Source organism: Erythrolamprus reginae, chromosome 13, assembly GCF_031021105.1.
Source record: "Erythrolamprus reginae isolate rEryReg1 chromosome 13, rEryReg1.hap1, whole genome shotgun sequence".
NCBI classification, from domain to species: domain Eukaryota; kingdom Metazoa; phylum Chordata; class Lepidosauria; order Squamata; family Dipsadidae; genus Erythrolamprus; species Erythrolamprus reginae.
Window position 1 is genome coordinate 895,858 of NC_091962.1, and position 17,943 is coordinate 913,800.

At 47.6% G+C, this 17,943-nt stretch overlaps 1 protein-coding gene across 1 annotated transcript in view; it reads right to left on the reverse strand.

Moving 5' to 3' along the window:
* The window catches only part of ATG2A (autophagy related 2A), a 94,673-nt gene that overhangs the window by 39,227 nt on the left and 37,503 nt on the right, over positions 1–17,943 (reverse strand). Inside the window, 11 exon segments of the mRNA XM_070766508.1 lie at positions 2,716–2,809; positions 2,811–2,867; positions 3,874–4,031; position 5,795; positions 5,912–6,071; positions 8,412–8,554; positions 12,617–12,779; positions 12,893–12,995; positions 13,914–14,151; positions 14,251–14,418; positions 17,247–17,348. Coding sequence (XP_070622609.1) covers positions 2,716–2,809; positions 2,811–2,867; positions 3,874–4,031; position 5,795; positions 5,912–6,071; positions 8,412–8,554; positions 12,617–12,779; positions 12,893–12,995; positions 13,914–14,151; positions 14,251–14,418; positions 17,247–17,348 — 1,387 coding nt within the window.

Here is a 17,943-nt window from a genome sequence, read left to right on the forward strand (position 1 = left end):
GGGCCACCACAGAGAAGGCTCTTCCTCTGGGTCCCGCCAAATGACATTGTTTACTTGATGGGACTCTGAGAAGGCCCACTCTGTGGGACCTAACTGGTCGCTGGGATTCGTGCCGCAGAAGGCAGTCCCGGAGATATTCTGGTCTGATGCTATGAAGGGCTTTATAGGTGATGACCAACACTTTGAATTGTGACCAGAAATTGATTGGCAACCAATGCAGACTGCGGAGTGTTGGTGTAACATGGGCATATTTAGGGAAGCCCATGATTGCTCTCGCAGCTGCATTCTGCACGATCTGAAGTTTCCGAACACTTTTCAAAGGTAGCCCCATGTAGAGAGCGTTACAATAGTCGAGCCTCGAGGTGATGAGGGCATGAGTGACTGTGAGCAGTGACTCCCGGTCCAAATAGGGCTGCAACTGGTGCACCAGGCGAACCTGGGCAAACGTCCTCCTCGCCACAGCTGAAAGATGGTTCTCTAATGTGAGTTGTGGATCGAGGAGGACGCCCAAGTTGTGGACCCTCCCGGAGGGGGTCAATGATCCCCCCCCCCCCCCAGCAGGATGGATGGAGAGATGGAATTGTCCCTGGGAGGCAAAACCCACAGCCACAGGGTTGAGTTTGAGTCTGTTGACACCCATCCATGTCCCAACAGCCTCCAGGCACCGGCAAATCACTTCCACTGCTTCGTTGACTGGACATGGTTCTGTGGGAAGGGTAAGCATGTGGGCGTGCATGCACAAGCACCCATTGCTCGTGCAAGTGAGGCTCCGAGCACCTACAACACTCGTGCAACTGAGGCCGCAAGAGTCCATGACACATATATGAGTGGGGCCCCAGAGTCCTCTCAATGAGAATGGCCATGAGCCCTTGTGATGCTCACGCAAATGAGGCCCCGAGCATTTGTGACGTTCACCGCGAGTGGGGCTGTGTGCATGTGCTCCTGCGCACCCGACACAGTGTTCTTGTGAATGGGCCGCAGCTCACAGGTTGGGCACCCGTGTTCTTCAAGACAATTCCGCCGAGCTGGTTGCCTACACACTGTTCTGTCCCAGCAATGAGCCCCCCCAAGAAATAGGTCCACACACACGGACTTGACAAGATTTAAGCATGTAATCCTTGTGATTAGTAGCAGAAAGTTTTAAATATGTAAAATCTATCAGCATGTATTCTTTTTATCTGAGCTATTATTGTTATTTCTATATAAGTATAGATATGTATATATGTATAATTTATATATGTATATGTATATAATCTCGCTGATACGATTATCCGTGAATTTATAACAAGGTAAGCTGGAAAGAGGCAGCAGGGGAAGGGGTGGGTCGGAATTATATGTTGTATCATCCTTTACATCCTTTTAACACAGTGATTTTCAACCTTTTTTGAGCTGTGCGCACATTTTTTCATTTACAAAATCCTGGGGCACACCACCAACCAAACTGACACTCTAAGACAGTACATACTATCATTTTGCCCCCCCCCCCCTTGTGTGTGTGTGTGTGTACACACTCTTGAACCATTCCAAAAACAGGTGAGGACTGGGGAGTTTTTTCTCTCTTATTCTTTGGGTGCTTTTTATCATATGCTTTAAATCAAGAGTCACTTCTCTCTCTTTTCTCTCTTTCCTCTCATTCTGTCTCAATCACTTTCTCATTTCTCTTTTTTCCTCCCCTTTTTGCTCGTTCTCTCTCTCCCTTCCTCTCTTCTCTCTCTCTCTCTGCTTTCTTTCTTTCTCTCTCTCTCTTTCTTTCTCTCTCTCTTGCTTTTTCTCTCTCTCACTCTTCTTTCTGTTTCTCTCTTTTCTTTCTCTCTCTTGCTTTCTCTCTCTCGCTCATTCTCTTTCTCTCTCTCTTGCTTTCTTTCTCTTTCTCTCCTTTCTTTCTTTCTTTCTTTCTTTTTTGTTTCTTTTTCTCACTCTTTCTCTCTCTCTTGCTTTCTTTCTCTCTCTCTTTCTCTCTCCCTTCTTGCGGCACACCTGACCATGTTCCACGGCACACTAGTGTGCCGCGGCACACCTGGTTGAAAAACACTGCTTAGCAAACAACCTGCAATTGTATTCACAAGCCTAATAACACAAAGTTCTGTTTATGTGTATTTTTAAATATGTATATAACTCAATAAAATTTATATTAAAAAAAATAAAAAATAAAAAATGTATCAGCAAAGCAAGAAATAAGTTCCGGTCGTCTCAACTCTTCATTAGAGTCTCAAACATAAGCCAAACTCCCAAATAGTTCTCTTTGGTCCAGTCTCTAATTAACATGAGTTGGCACCTTCTTATTTTGTAATTCACATAAACAGTCCAAGAGCCAGATCGAACAGCCATCTATCACATTTGAAAGTTGGCTTCCCTCAATCACTTGTCACGAGACTCACCCTCAAGTAGCCAAAAGGGCGTGGCCGAGTGTTCTAGAGATCTACTCACGCAGAGACCTCTTCCTCCTCAGCCACTCTGCCTTCTGACACTCCTGCGTACTCTGGCGTCAAGAAGAGGCTCTTCCTCTGAGTCACTCATGGGCACCTCTGGAGGTGCTACACGCCCTGGTTAGCTTTCAGCCTCTGACTCCACACTGCTCTCCCACCTCCTGGCTTTCAGACTGGCCTAGGATCCCACCCCCACCCGTCTCTCGATCCTCAGAATCCATGATCAGCTGCACAGGAGGGGGATGGGCCACCACACACACACACAGAGGCACGAGATCTAGATCCCCACCTTTGTGATAAAGTGCCACTTCTCGGCCTCGATGCAGAGAGTAGCCGAGGTCCTCGCGGCCTTTGTAGTGTGAGACGCTGAAGAGGTTCCCATTCCTCCACATCCAGGACGAGTTCCCCATGAGAGGCTTCCAGCGTCTTGCCCCCTTCGCCCTGCAGAGAAGAACCGAGTCAGAGAGTGGGGGGAGAAGGGGCTAGGTTGAGGGAGGGCAGTTGAGAAGCAGGAAGGGCCTAGGCAAGGCTTTCAAACGCAAGATGCAGCCTGTGGATTATAATAATAACAGAGTTGGAAGGGATCTTGGAGGTCTTCTAGTGCAACCCCCTGCTTAAGCAGGAAACCCTACTCTACTTCAGACAGAGCACCCAACATCGGCTTTAAAACTTCCACACAGTTTGCTTAGTGACCATTCAAAATTACAAGAGCACTGGAAAAAGTGACTTGTGACTGTTTTGCACACTTACGACCGCTGCAGCATCCCCATGGTCACGTGATTTCAATGTGGATGCTTGACAGGGGATTCACATTTCTGACAAAGATGAAGCAGGTGGGGAAAAGAGTGTCGCCACTGGCCCTTCCAGCAGCCGAAATCAGAGGAGGAGGAAGAGGAGGCCGGCGTGGGAGTCAAGAAGCAACATCAAGGCAACCTGGAGCTCCAAGGAGGAAGAGGGAATGGAGCTGGCAGAGGGAGAGAGACACAGGCTGGGCCCTCCATCAGCCATCAGATGGAGAATCAATGGTCCCCAGGTCTGGTGAGCAAGAGGCAGGAACGGCTGGGTCCTGTGCCTGATGCGTGGATGCGCAGAAGGCAGAGAAGAGGAGAGCAATGGAAATCTATGGGCCGGTCCTTGGGACGGAAGAGCCGCTGCTGCTAGTAAAGCCCCACCCAAGCTCTGGGGATCAAAGGCAGGGGCAGAGATGAACAGATACGGCAGACAACAATTCATCTCCTTGCTGGACATTAGACTGTGGTGAGAGAGAAATGTTTTTCTGGGACTGCCAACATTTCTAATAAGGATCTTTTTCAGTTCACTTTTAGCGGGTTTGTCGTGTTTTAAGAGCTGGGTCAGAACAGAGAGATGCTTTCAGGAGAACTGGCCTGACTCTTCGCAAACGGCGCCCCCCAACCCAAAAGTGGATGCAGCTCGTGTCGTTTCTCACTTTGGCGTCGCAGAGTGCCGTGATGCGTCCCTGGCCCACCCGGAGCACAACAGAAATGCAGCTGAGAGGGAAGGGGTTCCTCGGCTCCCCCCTTTTCTGCTGCGCGCCCATCTCGTCCGCCGAGTAGAAGTGGGAGTCGTCGTCCTCGGAGTCCGAATCTGCAAGGAGGAGCAACGGAGAAGGAACTGTTTCTATCCTGCGTGGTTTTGTGCAGACCTGGGGGTGTCACCTCTCCATATTGGTTGACGATTTGCTTCTGGGTGCAATTCAGGGCACTGTTTGTCCCGTTTTAAACACTTTCATGGCTTGGGACCATCAGGTGATCTGAAGGACCGTCTCTTGCCGGTCCACCCCCCCAACCCGTCTGAGTGGGGAGACAAGGAATGTCACAGGTCCGTCACCTCTAACCCAGAACAAGAGCCTTCTCTGTGGTGGCTCCCTCACTACCCTCCGAAAATGAGACCGCCCCCCTACTCTGACCCTCATTCGGAAGGCCCTGAAGGTGTGGATCTGTAGAGGGCCTGGGGAACCCAGAGTGGGACAGAATGGCTGGTATGAATGATTGTGTCTGTTCTTGGTGTATGGATGTGTGTGCATGTGAGTGTTGTTATTTTATTATTTTTATTTCTTCTACTTTGTGTTTTTATAATCTGTAAGCAGCCTACAGTCGCTGTCAGTGAGTAGGCAGCTAAGTTAATTGAATTTAAATTAAAAATTAAATTAAATTTACAAATTAAATAATTTAATTTATAAATTATATCAAACTAAATTTAGTAATTAAATTAAATTAAATAATGAAAATTATAAATTAAATAATGAAAATTAAATAATTAAATTTATAAATTTATAATTAATATTAAATTTATAAAATAAATTAAATTAAATTTATAAATTAAATTAAATTTTAAAATGTCTTTAAAAGCTTATAAGAAAATTGTTTCTTTTTAAAAAAATAATGAGCCTAACAGATTTGTATGATTCAAATAAAAAATGAATCTGATGACCAGCAATTAATGTAAAGGTTATTGTAATGTTTTAATATTAGATAATGAAAAGCTATACTTTAAGAGTCTTTTGAATATATAAGATATGATATGTTTTTAGTTACTTTGTAAAAGAAAGAGATATAAGAGCTCCATTAAGGAAAAATTTGTATATGTTTGACAAATAAGCTGGACTTTGTTTTGGAAACTATGTATTGTTTTTGTTAGTACATGGTACATGGTTGTTTTGAATTGCCATGTTAAACTGCCTATTGTAGTTTATTGTATTTAAGTTGTAATATCACTTTAAGAGTTCTTTGCTGGTTCGCCATAAGAGGGCGCCAGTACTCTCTCCTACAATGATGCTGAATTGCTCATTCACTTTTGTCTTTACCTTGAGGGGGAGTGTGTATTGCTTAGTGCTTGTTATATGCAGTTTATATTGTATTGCTTAGTGCTTGCTATGTGCAGTTTATGGATTGTTTCTGTTTTATGTATATATGTAAATAGTACTTAATCAGCATAACTCAGTCTGTGTCATTATTGGCTATAACACACACACATCCACACTCTTCTTAATCTCTGCCCGGTGTATGTCGAAGGTCTCATAGCCTAGCTATACCGAGACATACCAACAGTTTTTTAACTTTGTGTTGGAGAAAAAATTAAAAAAATTATGATGGAGAAAAAAAAGCTCAGTGATGAGCATGCCAATTTCAGCAAAAAAAAAAGGGATGAACTGCCTATGGAAGTTAGCAAATCCCAATAAATAAACAAATAAACAAGCAAATAAATAAATATCAATCCCAGGAGTGGGGAACGATGGCCCCTTTATTACCTGTGATAATAAAGCCGGCTCAGGAATTCTGGGAGTTGAAGTCCACTGGTAATAAAGGAGCCATCGTTCCTCAACCTTGTTCTATCCAATGATGGGCAACCCTCCAGGCCATAGCCAATCAGATAGCAAGCAGACTTCTCTCCCGCCCCTCCTCCGGAAGGGACCGCCCCCTTCAAGGCTCTCCTTCTCCCCCTACCCCAAACGTCCCTCTTCTCACCCATTTAAAGGCTGACTTGCACATCTGAAAGCTCTCCGGCCAGTGGGCGGGTGGGTGCCCATCGGAGGCAAAGGGGGATGCGGATCTGGCCCCTCCTGGAGGATCCATGGGGCTCGTGAGGGGGCTGAAGGGCTCCCACATCAGCAGGTCGTTATTGATCCTGGGGGGAATGAAGAGACAGTGAATTCAAGAGGCTGAAAATTCAGGTGCATCTTATACTCTGAACGTAGCTTTTTTCAAAGCTTTTTCCCCCCCAGCCCTAACCAGATGCTAACGGTCTTCCCAGCTCTTATCTTGCAGGCTCTTTCCTGGTTACTGTCTGCAAAGAATGTTTTCCAAGCTCTAAGTCTTTGCTGAGTTTTTTTTTTTCATTACTCTAACTTGCTCCAAGTACGTTTCTTCCAGCCCTAACCAGATGCTAACAAGGTTCCCAGCTCTTATCCGCTTGCAAGCTCTCATTGTTACTCTCTGCTAAGAATGTTTTCCAAGCCCTGTCTTTGCAGTTTTTGTTCATTCCTCTAACTTGCTCCAAATATTTATTTCCAGCTTAACCAGGTGCTAATGACGTTCCCAGCTCTTACCCGATTGCAAGATCTTTCACTGTTACTCTCTGCGAATAATGTTTCCAAACCCTGTCTTTGTAGATGGTTTTTTATTGCTCTACTTGCTCCGAATATTTTCATTCTCATCCCTAACAATGTTCCCAGCTCTTCCCGGCTTGCAAGATCTTTCATTGTTACTCTCTGCTAAGAATGTTTTCCAAGCCCTGTGTTTGCAGGGGGGGTTTTCAATGCTCTAACTTGCTCCAAATATTTCTTTCCAGCCTTACCAGGTGCTAATGACGTTCCCAGCTCTTACCCAATTGCAAGCTCTTTCACTGTTACTCTCTGCGAATAATGTTTTCCAAACCCTGTCATTGTAGATGGTTTTTTATTGCTCTACTTGCTCCGAATATTTTCTTTCCATCCCTAACAATGTTCCCAGCTCTTCCCGGCTTGCAAGATCTTTCATTGTTACTCTCTGCTAAGAATGTTTTCCAAGCCCTGTGTTTGCAGGGTTTTTTCAATGCTCTAATTGCTCCAAATATTTCTTTCCAGCCTTAACCAGGTGCTAATGACGTTCCCAGCTCTTACCCGCTTGCAAGATCTTTCACTGTTACTCTCTGCGAATAATGTTTTCCAAACCCTGTCTTTGTAGATGGTTTTTTATTGCTCTACTTGCTCCGAATATTTTCTTTCCATCCCTAACAATGTTCCCAGCTCTTCCCGGCTTGCAAGATCTTTCATTGTTACTCTCTCCAAATAAGATTTTTTTTAAAGCCCTAACCAGGGGATAAAATAATGTGCTGAAACTGACCAGACTAAGAACGCTAGCCAGGTGAATATCTGATAAACAGATCCTTTTCTCTATTTTCCTCTCCAAAAACTATACTTATACAGTGGAACCCCGACATAAGAGCTGCTCTACTTAAGAGCAACTCGAGATAAGAGCTGGGAGGGGAGAGATATTTTTGTTCTACTTACAAGCCCAAATTCGAGATACAAGCGCCAAGGAGCTGTCTCCTGAAGCCAAACGCTAACTTCCGCGTTCGGCTTCAGGAGACAGCTGCAAAGCGGCGCGCGTGTTTTAAAAGGTTGCAGCTGGCCTGGGGGTCTCGGGGGGGTGCTTGCAGCTTTCTTTCTTGCTCTTTTTCTTTCTCTCTTTTACCTTCCCTTCCTCTATTTCTTCTTTTCTTTCTCCTTCCCACCTTCTTCCCTCCCTCCCTCCCTCCCTTCACTCATTCCTCTCTTACTCTCCCCTTTCATAAGTTTCCTTGCTTCCTTCCTCTGTTCCTGTCCCTTCCCCCTTTCTTTCTTTCTTGCTTTCTTTCTTGCTCTTTTTCTTTCTCTCTTTTACCTTCCCTTCCTCTATTTCTTCTTTTCTTTCTCCTTCCCACCTTCTTCCCTCCCTCCCTCCCTTCACTCATTCATCTCTTACTCTCCCCTTTCATAAGTTTCCTTGCTTCCTTCCTCTGTTCCTGTCCCTTCCCTCTTTCCTTCCTTCCTTCCCACCCTCCGTCCATTCATTCACCCATTCCTCTCTTGATCGCTTAAAGCCGGTCCCTGGTGCAAAAAGGGTTGGGGACCTCTGTCCTACAGGATTGGGTGGCAGAGAAGTTGAACATATGTAAATTTAAAAGTTTAAGAAAGTTTACAAGTTAAGTGAAAGAAACTTCATTATTCATTTATATGTACATGTACATTTCTTCATTAAAAACATGTCTTTCTACATAATTTAGACTAACTTTGTGAGTTTTTTGAGGGCTGGAACCAATTAAAATTATTTACATTAATTCCTATGGGGAAAAGTCGTTCGAGATAAGAGCTGCTCGACTTAAGAGCCCAGGTCCGGAACGAATTAAACTCGTATCTCGAGGTACCACTGTACTCCGGTGCGTCTTATGCTCCGAAAAATACGGTATGTCGTCCACAACCGTCCCGTGTACTCTGAGCACTCTGACCTGTTGTAGATGCTCTCGTAGAACTTCTTGCTCGGCAAGAAGATGTGAACGGTGGGGAAGGTCAGCTCCAGAGTGTACCGAGAGGCGGCCAGCGTCTGGCTCTGGAACTCAGCCATCTCTTCGGGATCCCCGGGGATGACCATCTTGAGAGGGAGAGGAGATATCCAATGATACCCACAGGACATTTACAGCTTTAGGGCTGGACCTTGGGGCTTTCTGAGCTTGGCAAGTTTTCTCGCAGATGTTACATGGCCCAGCTACGCAACGTCATCAGTGCCAGAAGGGAATGGGAGGAGGATTAGCATGTGTTGTTAAAACAGCACCTTCTAAGCACTGATGGTGTTATTTAGTTGGGTGATCAAATGCCTCACCAAGCTGAGACAGCACCCCCAGGACAAAGAGGAAGGATACACCCCCACCCCAACAGATTATTGAGAAAGGACTCAATAACCATGGGGCACAACTTTTGGGTGAGGGAGAGGCCAAGACGTAGGTGGGACCAAAGGCAGAATTCACAATAACATCCAATTTAAAACCACTCTTACTAGAGCCCAATCTGTGTCGCGGTAATTCTCAACAGTGGCAACTCTTGAGATGGGAGGATTTCAACTCCCAGAATTCCCGAGTCAGCATCCTGGGAGTTGAGCCAGGGGGAATTCTGGGAATTGAAATCTTCACACCTAAAGCATGCTGGCTGAGAATTCTGGGAGTTGAAGTCCTAAAATTTAAAAGCATGCTGGCTGGGGAGTTCTGGGATTTGAAGTCCTGCATGCTGGCTGGGGAGTTCTGGGATTTGAAGTCCTGCATGCTGGCTGGGGAATTCTGGGACTTGAAGTCCTGCATGCTGGCTGGGGAATTCTGGGACTTGAAGTCCTGCATGCTGGCTGGGGAGTTCTGGGATTTGAAGTCCTGCATGCTGGCTGGGGAATTCTGGGATTTGAAGTCCTGCATGCTGGCTGGGGAATTCTGGGACTTGAAGTCCTGCATGCTGGCTGGGGAATTCTGGGATTTGAAGTCCTGCATGCTGGCTGGGGAATTCTGGGATTTGAAGTCCTGCATGCTGGCTGGGGAATTCTGGGACTTGAAGTCCTGCATGCTGCCTGGGGAATTCTGGGATTTGAAGTCCTGCATGCTGCCTGGGGAATTCTGGGATTTGAAGTCCTGCATGCTGGCTGGGGAGTTCTGGGATTTGAAGTCCTGCATGCTGGCTGGGGAGTTCTGGGATTTGAAGTCCTGCATGCTGGCTGGGGAATTCTGGGATTTGAAGTCCTGCATGCTGGCTGGGGAGTTCTGGGATTTGAAGTCCTGCATGCTGGCTGGGGAGTTCTGGGATTTGAAGTCCTGCATGCTGGCTGGGGAGTTCTGGGATTTGAAGTCCTGCATGCTGGCTGGGGAATTCTGGGATTTGAAGTCCTGCATGCTGGCTGGGGAATTCTGGGATTTGAAGTCCTGCATGCTGGCTGGGGAATTCTGGGATTTGAAGTCCTGCATGCTGGCTGGGGAATTCTGGGATTTGAAGTCCTGCATGCTGGCTGGGGAATTCTGGGATTTGAAGTCCTGCATGCTGTCTGGGGAATTCTGGGATTTGAAGTCCTGCATGCTGGCTGGGGAATTCTGGGATTTGAAGTCCTGCATGCTGGCTGGGGAGTTCTGGGATTTGAAGTCCTGCATGCTGGCTGGGGAGTTCTGGGATTTGAAGTCCTGCATGCTGGCTGGGGAATTCTGGGATTTGAAGTCCTGCATGCTGGCTGGGGAATTCTGGGATTTGAAGTCCTGCATGCTGGCTGGGGAATTCTGGGATTTGAAGTCCTGCATGCTGGCTGGGGAATTCTGGGATTTGAAGTCCTGCATGCTGGCTGGGGAATTCTGGGATTTGAAGTCCTGCATGCTGGCTGGGGAGTTCTGGGATTTGAAGTCCTGCATGCTGGCTGGGGAATTCTGGGATTTGAAGTCCTGCATGCTGGCTGGGGAATTCTGGGATTTGAAGTCCTGCATGCTGGCTGGGGAGTTCTGGGATTTGAAGTCCTGCATGCTGGCTGGGGAATTCTGGGATTTGAAGTCCTGCATGCTGGCTGGGGAATTCTGGGATTTGAAGTCCTGCATGCTGGCTGGGGAGTTCTGGGATTTGAAGTCCTGCATGCTGGCTGGGGAGTTCTGGGATTTGAAGTCCTGCATGCTGGCTGGGGAATTCTGGGATTTGAAGTCCTGCATGCTGGCTGGGGAATTCTGGGATTTGAAGTCCTGCATGCTGGCTGGGGAATTCTGGGATTTGAAGTCCTGCATGCTGGCTGGGGAATTCTGGGATTTGAAGTCCTGCATGCTGGCTGGGGAATTCTGGGATTTGAAGTCCTGCATGCTGGCTGGGGAATTCTGGGATTTGAAGTCCTGCATGCTGGCTGGGGAATTCTGGGATTTGAAGTCCTGCATGCTGGCTGGGGAATTCTGGGATTTGAAGTCCTGCATGCTGGCTGGGGAATTCTGGGATTTGAAGTCCTGCATGCTGGCTGGGGAATTCTGGGATTTGAAGTCCTGCATGCTGGCTGGGGAGTTCTGGGATTTGAAGTCCTGCATGCTGGCTGGGGAATTCTGGGATTTGAAGTCCTGCATGCTGGCTGGGGAATTCTGGGATTTGAAGTCCTGCATGCTGGCTGGGGAATTCTGGGATTTGAAGTCCTGCATGCTGGCTGGGGAATTCTGGGATTTGAAGTCCTGCATGCTGGCTGGGGAATTCTGGGATTTGAAGTCCTGCATGCTGGCTGGGGAATTCTGGGATTTGAAGTCCTGCATGCTGGCTGGGGAGTTCTGGGATTTGAAGTCCTGCATGCTGGCTGGGGAATTCTGGGATTTGAAGTCCTGCATGCTGGCTGGGGAATTCTGGGATTTGAAGTCCTGCATGCTGGCTGGGGAGTTCTGGGATTTGAAGTCCTGCATGCTGGCTGGGGAATTCTGGGATTTGAAGTCCTGCATGCTGGCTGGGGAATTCTGGGATTTGAAGTCCTGCATGCTGGCTGGGGAGTTCTGGGATTTGAAGTCCTGCATGCTGGCTGGGGAGTTCTGGGATTTGAAGTCCTGCATGCTGGCTGGGGAATTCTGGGATTTGAAGTCCTGCATGCTGGCTGGGGAATTCTGGGATTTGAAGTCCTGCATGCTGGCTGGGGAATTCTGGGATTTGAAGTCCTGCATGCTGGCTGGGGAATTCTGGGATTTGAAGTCCTGCATGCTGGCTGGGGAATTCTGGGATTTGAAGTCCTGCATGCTGGCTGGGGAATTCTGGGATTTGAAGTCCTGCATGCTGGCTGGGGAATTCTGGGATTTGAAGTCCTGCATGCTGGCTGGGGAATTCTGGGATTTGAAGTCCTGCATGCTGGCTGGGGAATTCTGGGATTTGAAGTCCTGCATGCTGGCTGGGGAATTCTGGGATTTGAAGTCCTGCATGCTGGCTGGGGAGTTCTGGGATTTGAAGTCCTGCATGCTGGCTGGGGAATTCTGGGATTTGAAGTCCTGCATGCTGGCTGGGGAATTCTGGGATTTGAAGTCCTGCATGCTGGCTGGGGAATTCTGGGATTTGAAGTCCTGCATGCTGGCTGGGGAATTCTGGGATTTGAAGTCCTGCATGCTGGCTGGGGAGTTCTGGGATTTGAAGTCCTGCATGCTGGCTGGGGAATTCTGGGATTTGAAGTCCTGCATGCTGGCTGGGGAATTCTGGGATTTGAAGTCCTGCATGCTGGCTGGGGAATTCTGGGATTTGAAGTCCTGCATGCTGGCTGGGGAATTCTGGGATTTGAAGTCCTGCATGCTGGCTGGGGAGTTCTGGGATTTGAAGTCCTGCATGCTGGCTGGGGAGTTCTGGGATTTGAAGTCCTGCATGCTGGCTGGGGAATTCTGGGATTTGAAGTCCTGCATGCTGGCTGGGGAATTCTGGGATTTGAAGTCCTGCATGCTGGCTGGGGAATTCTGGGAGCTGAATTCCTCAAATTTAAAAGCATGATGGCTGGGGAGTTCTGGGATTTGAAGTCCTCAAATTTAAATGCTGGCTGGGGAATTCTGGGACTTGAAGTCCACCCCTCTTAAAGCTATTGAATAATTCTTGCCAGCGCCTCCTCAGCTTTCAGATTCTGTAGCCCCCCCCCCCAAATTTTGTCTCCCTTGCCCAGCATGGTTGTCTCCAGCCCCCGCGTGGTTGGGGCAGCCGGAAAGCCTCTCACCTCCTCTGTCTCGTACATCGTCCGCTTGGAGGAGAAGGGTGAAGGCTCCGGCTGCTTCAGCTCACAGGGGCTTTCGATCGTCGACAGCTCCACCTCTTCGGCCGCTGCCAGCGCCAGATCCCAAGGGGCATCCGTGGGCGTTGGACAGAAGGTCAAGATGAGCCTGCCAAGGAGAGGAGAGAATAGCTGGATTTCCACCACCATCATCTCTCCCCGAACTGCAGCCCCCAAACTCGCTCTGTCGCGGGAAAGCGCTCTATTCTCCACTCCACTTACTTAGGAAGGAGGTACTTCTTCCCGGCGCCTCTGGCCAATAGGTCCGGGGCTTTGCCCACCCGAAAACAAGGCACCGACAGCGTCTCACCATCTTCATAAATGCCTGTGTAGAAGAAAGGAGGGTGGGGGAGTTAAGCAAGTCACCAGTATTAGCATTCCACACTGGGCTAACCAATGTTAGGATACCAAACTTCAAACAGAAATGTAACGATGGTGGTTGTTCAGCTGATAACACAGACCAATATAGTAAAGGTATAAGATATCTGGACTTCAACTCCCAGAATTCCCCAGCCAGCAAATGCTGGCTGGGGAATTCTGGGAATTGAAGTCCAGATATCTTCCAGTTGCCAAGGTTGGGAAACACTGCACTAGACTAACCAGCATATACAGCTACATACATATCCAAGTTAGAGAATCATATACAGCTCTATACAGACAGCACTAACCATTAATATTACACACAGATCCAAACAATACCATAATACAGTGATACCTTGTCTTACGAACTTAATTGGTTCCAGGACGAAGTTCGTAAGGTGAAAAGTCCGTAAGACGAAACAATGTTTCCCAAAGGAATCAATGGAAAAGTGATTAATGCGTGCAAGCCCAAAATTCATCCCTTTTGCCAGCCGAAGGGCCCGTTTTTGCCTGCTGGGATTCCCCTGAGGCTCCCCTCCATGGGAAACCCCACCTCCGGACTTCCACGTTTTTGCGATGCTGCAGGAGAATCCCAGCAGGGGAATCACACCAACACGAAAATGGGCACTTCGCTGGCAACGGAAGTCCGGAGGTGGGGTATCCCAGCGGCGGCAGCAGGTTCATAAGGTGAAAATAGTTCAGAAGAAGAGGCAAAAAAAATCTTAAACCCCGGGCTCATATCTCGAAAAGTTCATATGACGAGGGGTTTGTAAGACGAGGTATCACTGTACAATGTTTTGCTACACTAACTGTTGACTTTGTTGACTTCTTCCCGGGGAACGAGGACGTTTGAGAAGCGCCCAAATCTATCTCTTCAACTCACCGTGCAAATTGGTCAGGGTGAGTTCTAACTTGGTGGGCCCTGCCGGCTCCAGATCCGTGCGCAGCTCGACGCCGGCCAGGTCCAGCCGCAAGCGCTCCCTGCGTACCGCCTTCTCGGCCCAGGCACGCCTCTCGGCCCAGGCGCGGAGATCCGGGATGGGGAACTGGAGGAGCAGGGAAGCTTTGGGGGCGACCAGCTGCACGTTGGCCTGCCATTGGGCAGCCGGGGGGAAACCTGGCTGGCACCAGCAAGGGGAAGAGAAAGAGAAGGAAACCTCAGTGGGGAAGGAGGAGGAGGCACCCGCTCAAGCCAGCCGGCCACCTCCCCTCCGCCTTACCACGGGTTCTTCGGGAGGGTAGCCACCTGGGTGGGATGGCACCATGGTGGGCTGCAACAGGGAGCAGAGGCGGTCCAGGGTACCCAGGTCCACTTCGGAGAGGAACTCGGCCAGCTCTACCGTCAGCTCCACCGTCAGCTTGGACGAGGCCCCTTTGGCCAGGCCGCTCTATAAGGATGGTATAAGAACATAAGAAGAGCCCTGCTGAATCAGGCCAAAGCCCCTCGAGTCCAGCATTCTGTGTCCCACAGTGGTCCATGGGGATCTTGAGCAGAAAAAGGCAAGACCCTCCCTTTCCCTTGACCCCCAACAAATGGTAGTCAAGGGAATCCTGCCTGCCTCAACCAACATAGAAGCAGCATTTGGACATCCGTTTCAATAACCACCGATACACTTGGCATCCATGAATCTGTCTAATCCTGCCTTGAAGCTATCCAGGCTGACAGCTGTCACAACCTCTTCTGGAAGGGAATTCCATAAACCAAGGACCCCCTGGTTGAAGAAATATTTCCCTTTATTTGTCCTCACTTTCTTACCTATGGGCTTTAGGGAGGGCCCCCTCATCCTAGTATTGTGTGATAAAGATTTTTTCTCTATCCACCTTTTCTATCCCAAGCATGATTTTATACGCTTCGATCAAGTAACCTCTTAAATGCCGTCTTTCAAGGCTGAAGAGACCAAGGCGCTGCATCCTGGTTTCATAAGGGAGGAGCTCCATTTCCTTGATCATACTTGTTGTCCTTTTTTGCACCTTTTCCAGTTCCATTATATCCTTCTTGAGGTGCAGTGACCAGAACTGTACACAGTGTGGTCTCACCATCGATTTGTACAGAGGCAATACAACACTTGCCGACCTATTTTTGATTCCCTTCCTAATCACGCCAAACATGGAATTTGCTTTTTTTATAGCATAAAACAGGGTGTGGGTGTGTGTGTTAAACTCAAGGCCTGGGGACCAATGCTGTTCTGCCCAGTCAGGTTAATTATCACTAATTAATCCACAAATAAAACCCGGATACAAAGGCAACCATAAATAATCATCTTTATAAAGTAACATGCTAAAAAACAGAGATGGGTTCATTGGAATACTAGGCTGCGTGCCAATTCACCCCCTATCAGAATGTCAGCCTTAATAGGCTCATAAATTCTCACTCGTTAATTCTCCACTTTGACAATTTACTCACTCAGCTCCAATATACTGTATTTTTCGGAGTGTAAAACGCACCGGAGTGTAAGATTAGTTTTTGGGGAGGAAAATAGGGAAAAGAATCTGCATACCAGGTATTCATCTGGCTAGCGTCCTTAGCCAGCATATTATTTTAGCCCCTGGTTAGGGCTTTAAAAAAAACCCTTATTTGGAGAGAGTAAGCATGAAAGAGCTTGCAAGCCAGTAAGAGCTGGGAACATTGTTAGAACCTGGTTAGGGCTGGAAAGAAAAAATCTGAATAAGTAGAACAATAAAAAACCCAGCAAAGACAGGGTTTGGAAAACATTATTCACAGAGAGTAACAGTGAAAGAGTGTGCGAGCGGGTAAGAGCTGGGAACATCATTAACACCTGGTTAGGGCTGGAAATATCGTAGCGGAGAGTAACAATGACAGCTTGCAAGCAGTAAGAGCTGAGAACATTGTTAGCACCAGGTTAGGGCTGGAAAGAAACTTACTCGGAGCAAATTAGAGCAATGAAAAAAACCTCTGCAAAGACTTAGAGCTTGGAAAACATTCTTTGCAGACAGTAACCATGAAAGAACCTGCGAGATAAGAGCTGGGAAGATCGTTAGCACCTAGTTAAAGCTGGGGGAAAAAGCTTTGAAAAAAGCTGCATTCATAAAACTCACCTCAATTTTCAGCCTCTTTTAGGGATGAATAAGGTGGGTCTTATACTCAGAAAATACAGTAATTTTCTTTAGCTCCAATCAAAACCAGGTTTCGGAATCCAGGGAGATTCTGATTCTGTTTCCAGTGCTTGTTCTCCATTTTAGGAATATTGACTCTCCACACCCTCTTTCCCATGAACCTCTCTTTTTATACTGCCAGAGATGGCAAAATGTACATAGAGATACACTCTACCTAAGAACGCCTCTACTTAAGAACTTTTCTAGATAAGAATTGGGTGTTCAAGATTTTTTTGTCTCTTCTTAAAAAGCATTTTCTACTTAGGAACCCGAGCCTGGAAAAATTTCTCAGGACATTTGAGAGCGGCACGAAGGCCCAGCCAGTTTCCTGCCATTCCCCCTTTAATCCCGTCCATCTCGGGCTTTTCTGGGCTGCCAGAGGAGCCTTTCGGTGGCACTTAAGGAGGCTTTGGCAGCCCAGAGCGAACAAAGCATTTTCCTTTCTCTGGGCATTGCCACAGAGTCCCTCTTTTTTTTTCTTTAAGCCTTAAAGTTTTGGATTTTTTTTTATTCCCCTCACCCCACCTTCTTCCTTCAGCAGTGACTGTCCTCCTCCTCTTCTTCCTCCTCCTCCTCCCACCCAAATTCCAAGCTTTTATTCCTTTCCTAATGGGTTTGCACACCTTATTTGCTTTTACATTGATTCCTATGGGAAAAATTGCTTCTACTTACAAACTTTTCTACTTAAGAACCTGATCATGGAAGAAATTAATTTCTTAAGTATTATTCAATGTCCAAATCTATGTCTATAGAGATATCCGTGCCTGTCTCTCATTCTTCTAATTCTAGCATCTAAGAGAGGGTCCTCAATGTCCCCATCATCCTCTGACTCAGATGTTACCCTAGCTGGAGCTTCTACAGTCTCTGGTGGTTCCCCAGGTTCTACCTAGGATACCCAGAAGGACCTGGCTCATTTTCCTCACAATCTGTGACCAGCTGAGCTGACCATGGCTGGAGAATTCTGGAAGTTGAAGTCCACATGTCTTAAAGTTGCCAAGTTTGGGGAGACTTGGAACAGACCCTCCAAGGGTGGAGAGGACGCTTTTTCAGACACGCCCAGCAAGACCGCCAAAATTCCCCCAACCCAACCCAGACTGCAAACCTTGGAGGACGGTAGCTTCTCCAAGTGCTTGGACCGGATGTGTGCGCAGGGCTGAGGTGCCTGGCTGTAGGGAACGGGTCCCGGGCTGGGAAAGACCAGCAGCTAGAACAGAACGAGAAATCGAAAATCAGCTTTGGCCTGCGCTGTTGCGGTGGTCGACTCGCTACGCAGCTCCCTCGCAAACGGGAATAGCAGGAAGAGGAAGGGAAGGCATCGGACCCCGACGATGGACTGGGAGGGGAACTCTGGAATGTCCCATCTGGAAGCCGGAGAGAGATCCAGGAATCCACCGCAGCTATTTTACACAACTAATGCAGCAAAGCCATTTTGAATTATAGGTATTCCTCGACTTACGAGCACGATGGAGCCCAAAATGTCTGTTGTTAAGTGAGACATTTGTTTGGTGGGGTTCAGCCCCATTTTTACAACCTTTCTTGCCAAATCTGTTAAAGGAATCAACTGCAGTTGATAAGCTAGCAACGTGGTTGTTAAGGGGATCAGGCTTCCCTATTTGCTGGTCAGAGTGTCGTAAAATGAGGACCCAGGTTGTTGAGGGCAAGAATAAGTCTAAGTGCTATTTTCTCTTTCTTTCTTTCTTTCTTTCTTTCTCTCTCTCTCTCTCTCTCTCCTTCCTTCCTTCCTTCTTCCCTTCCTTCCTTTCTGTTAGAATGCAATATTACAGGCTAACTCTGCCCAC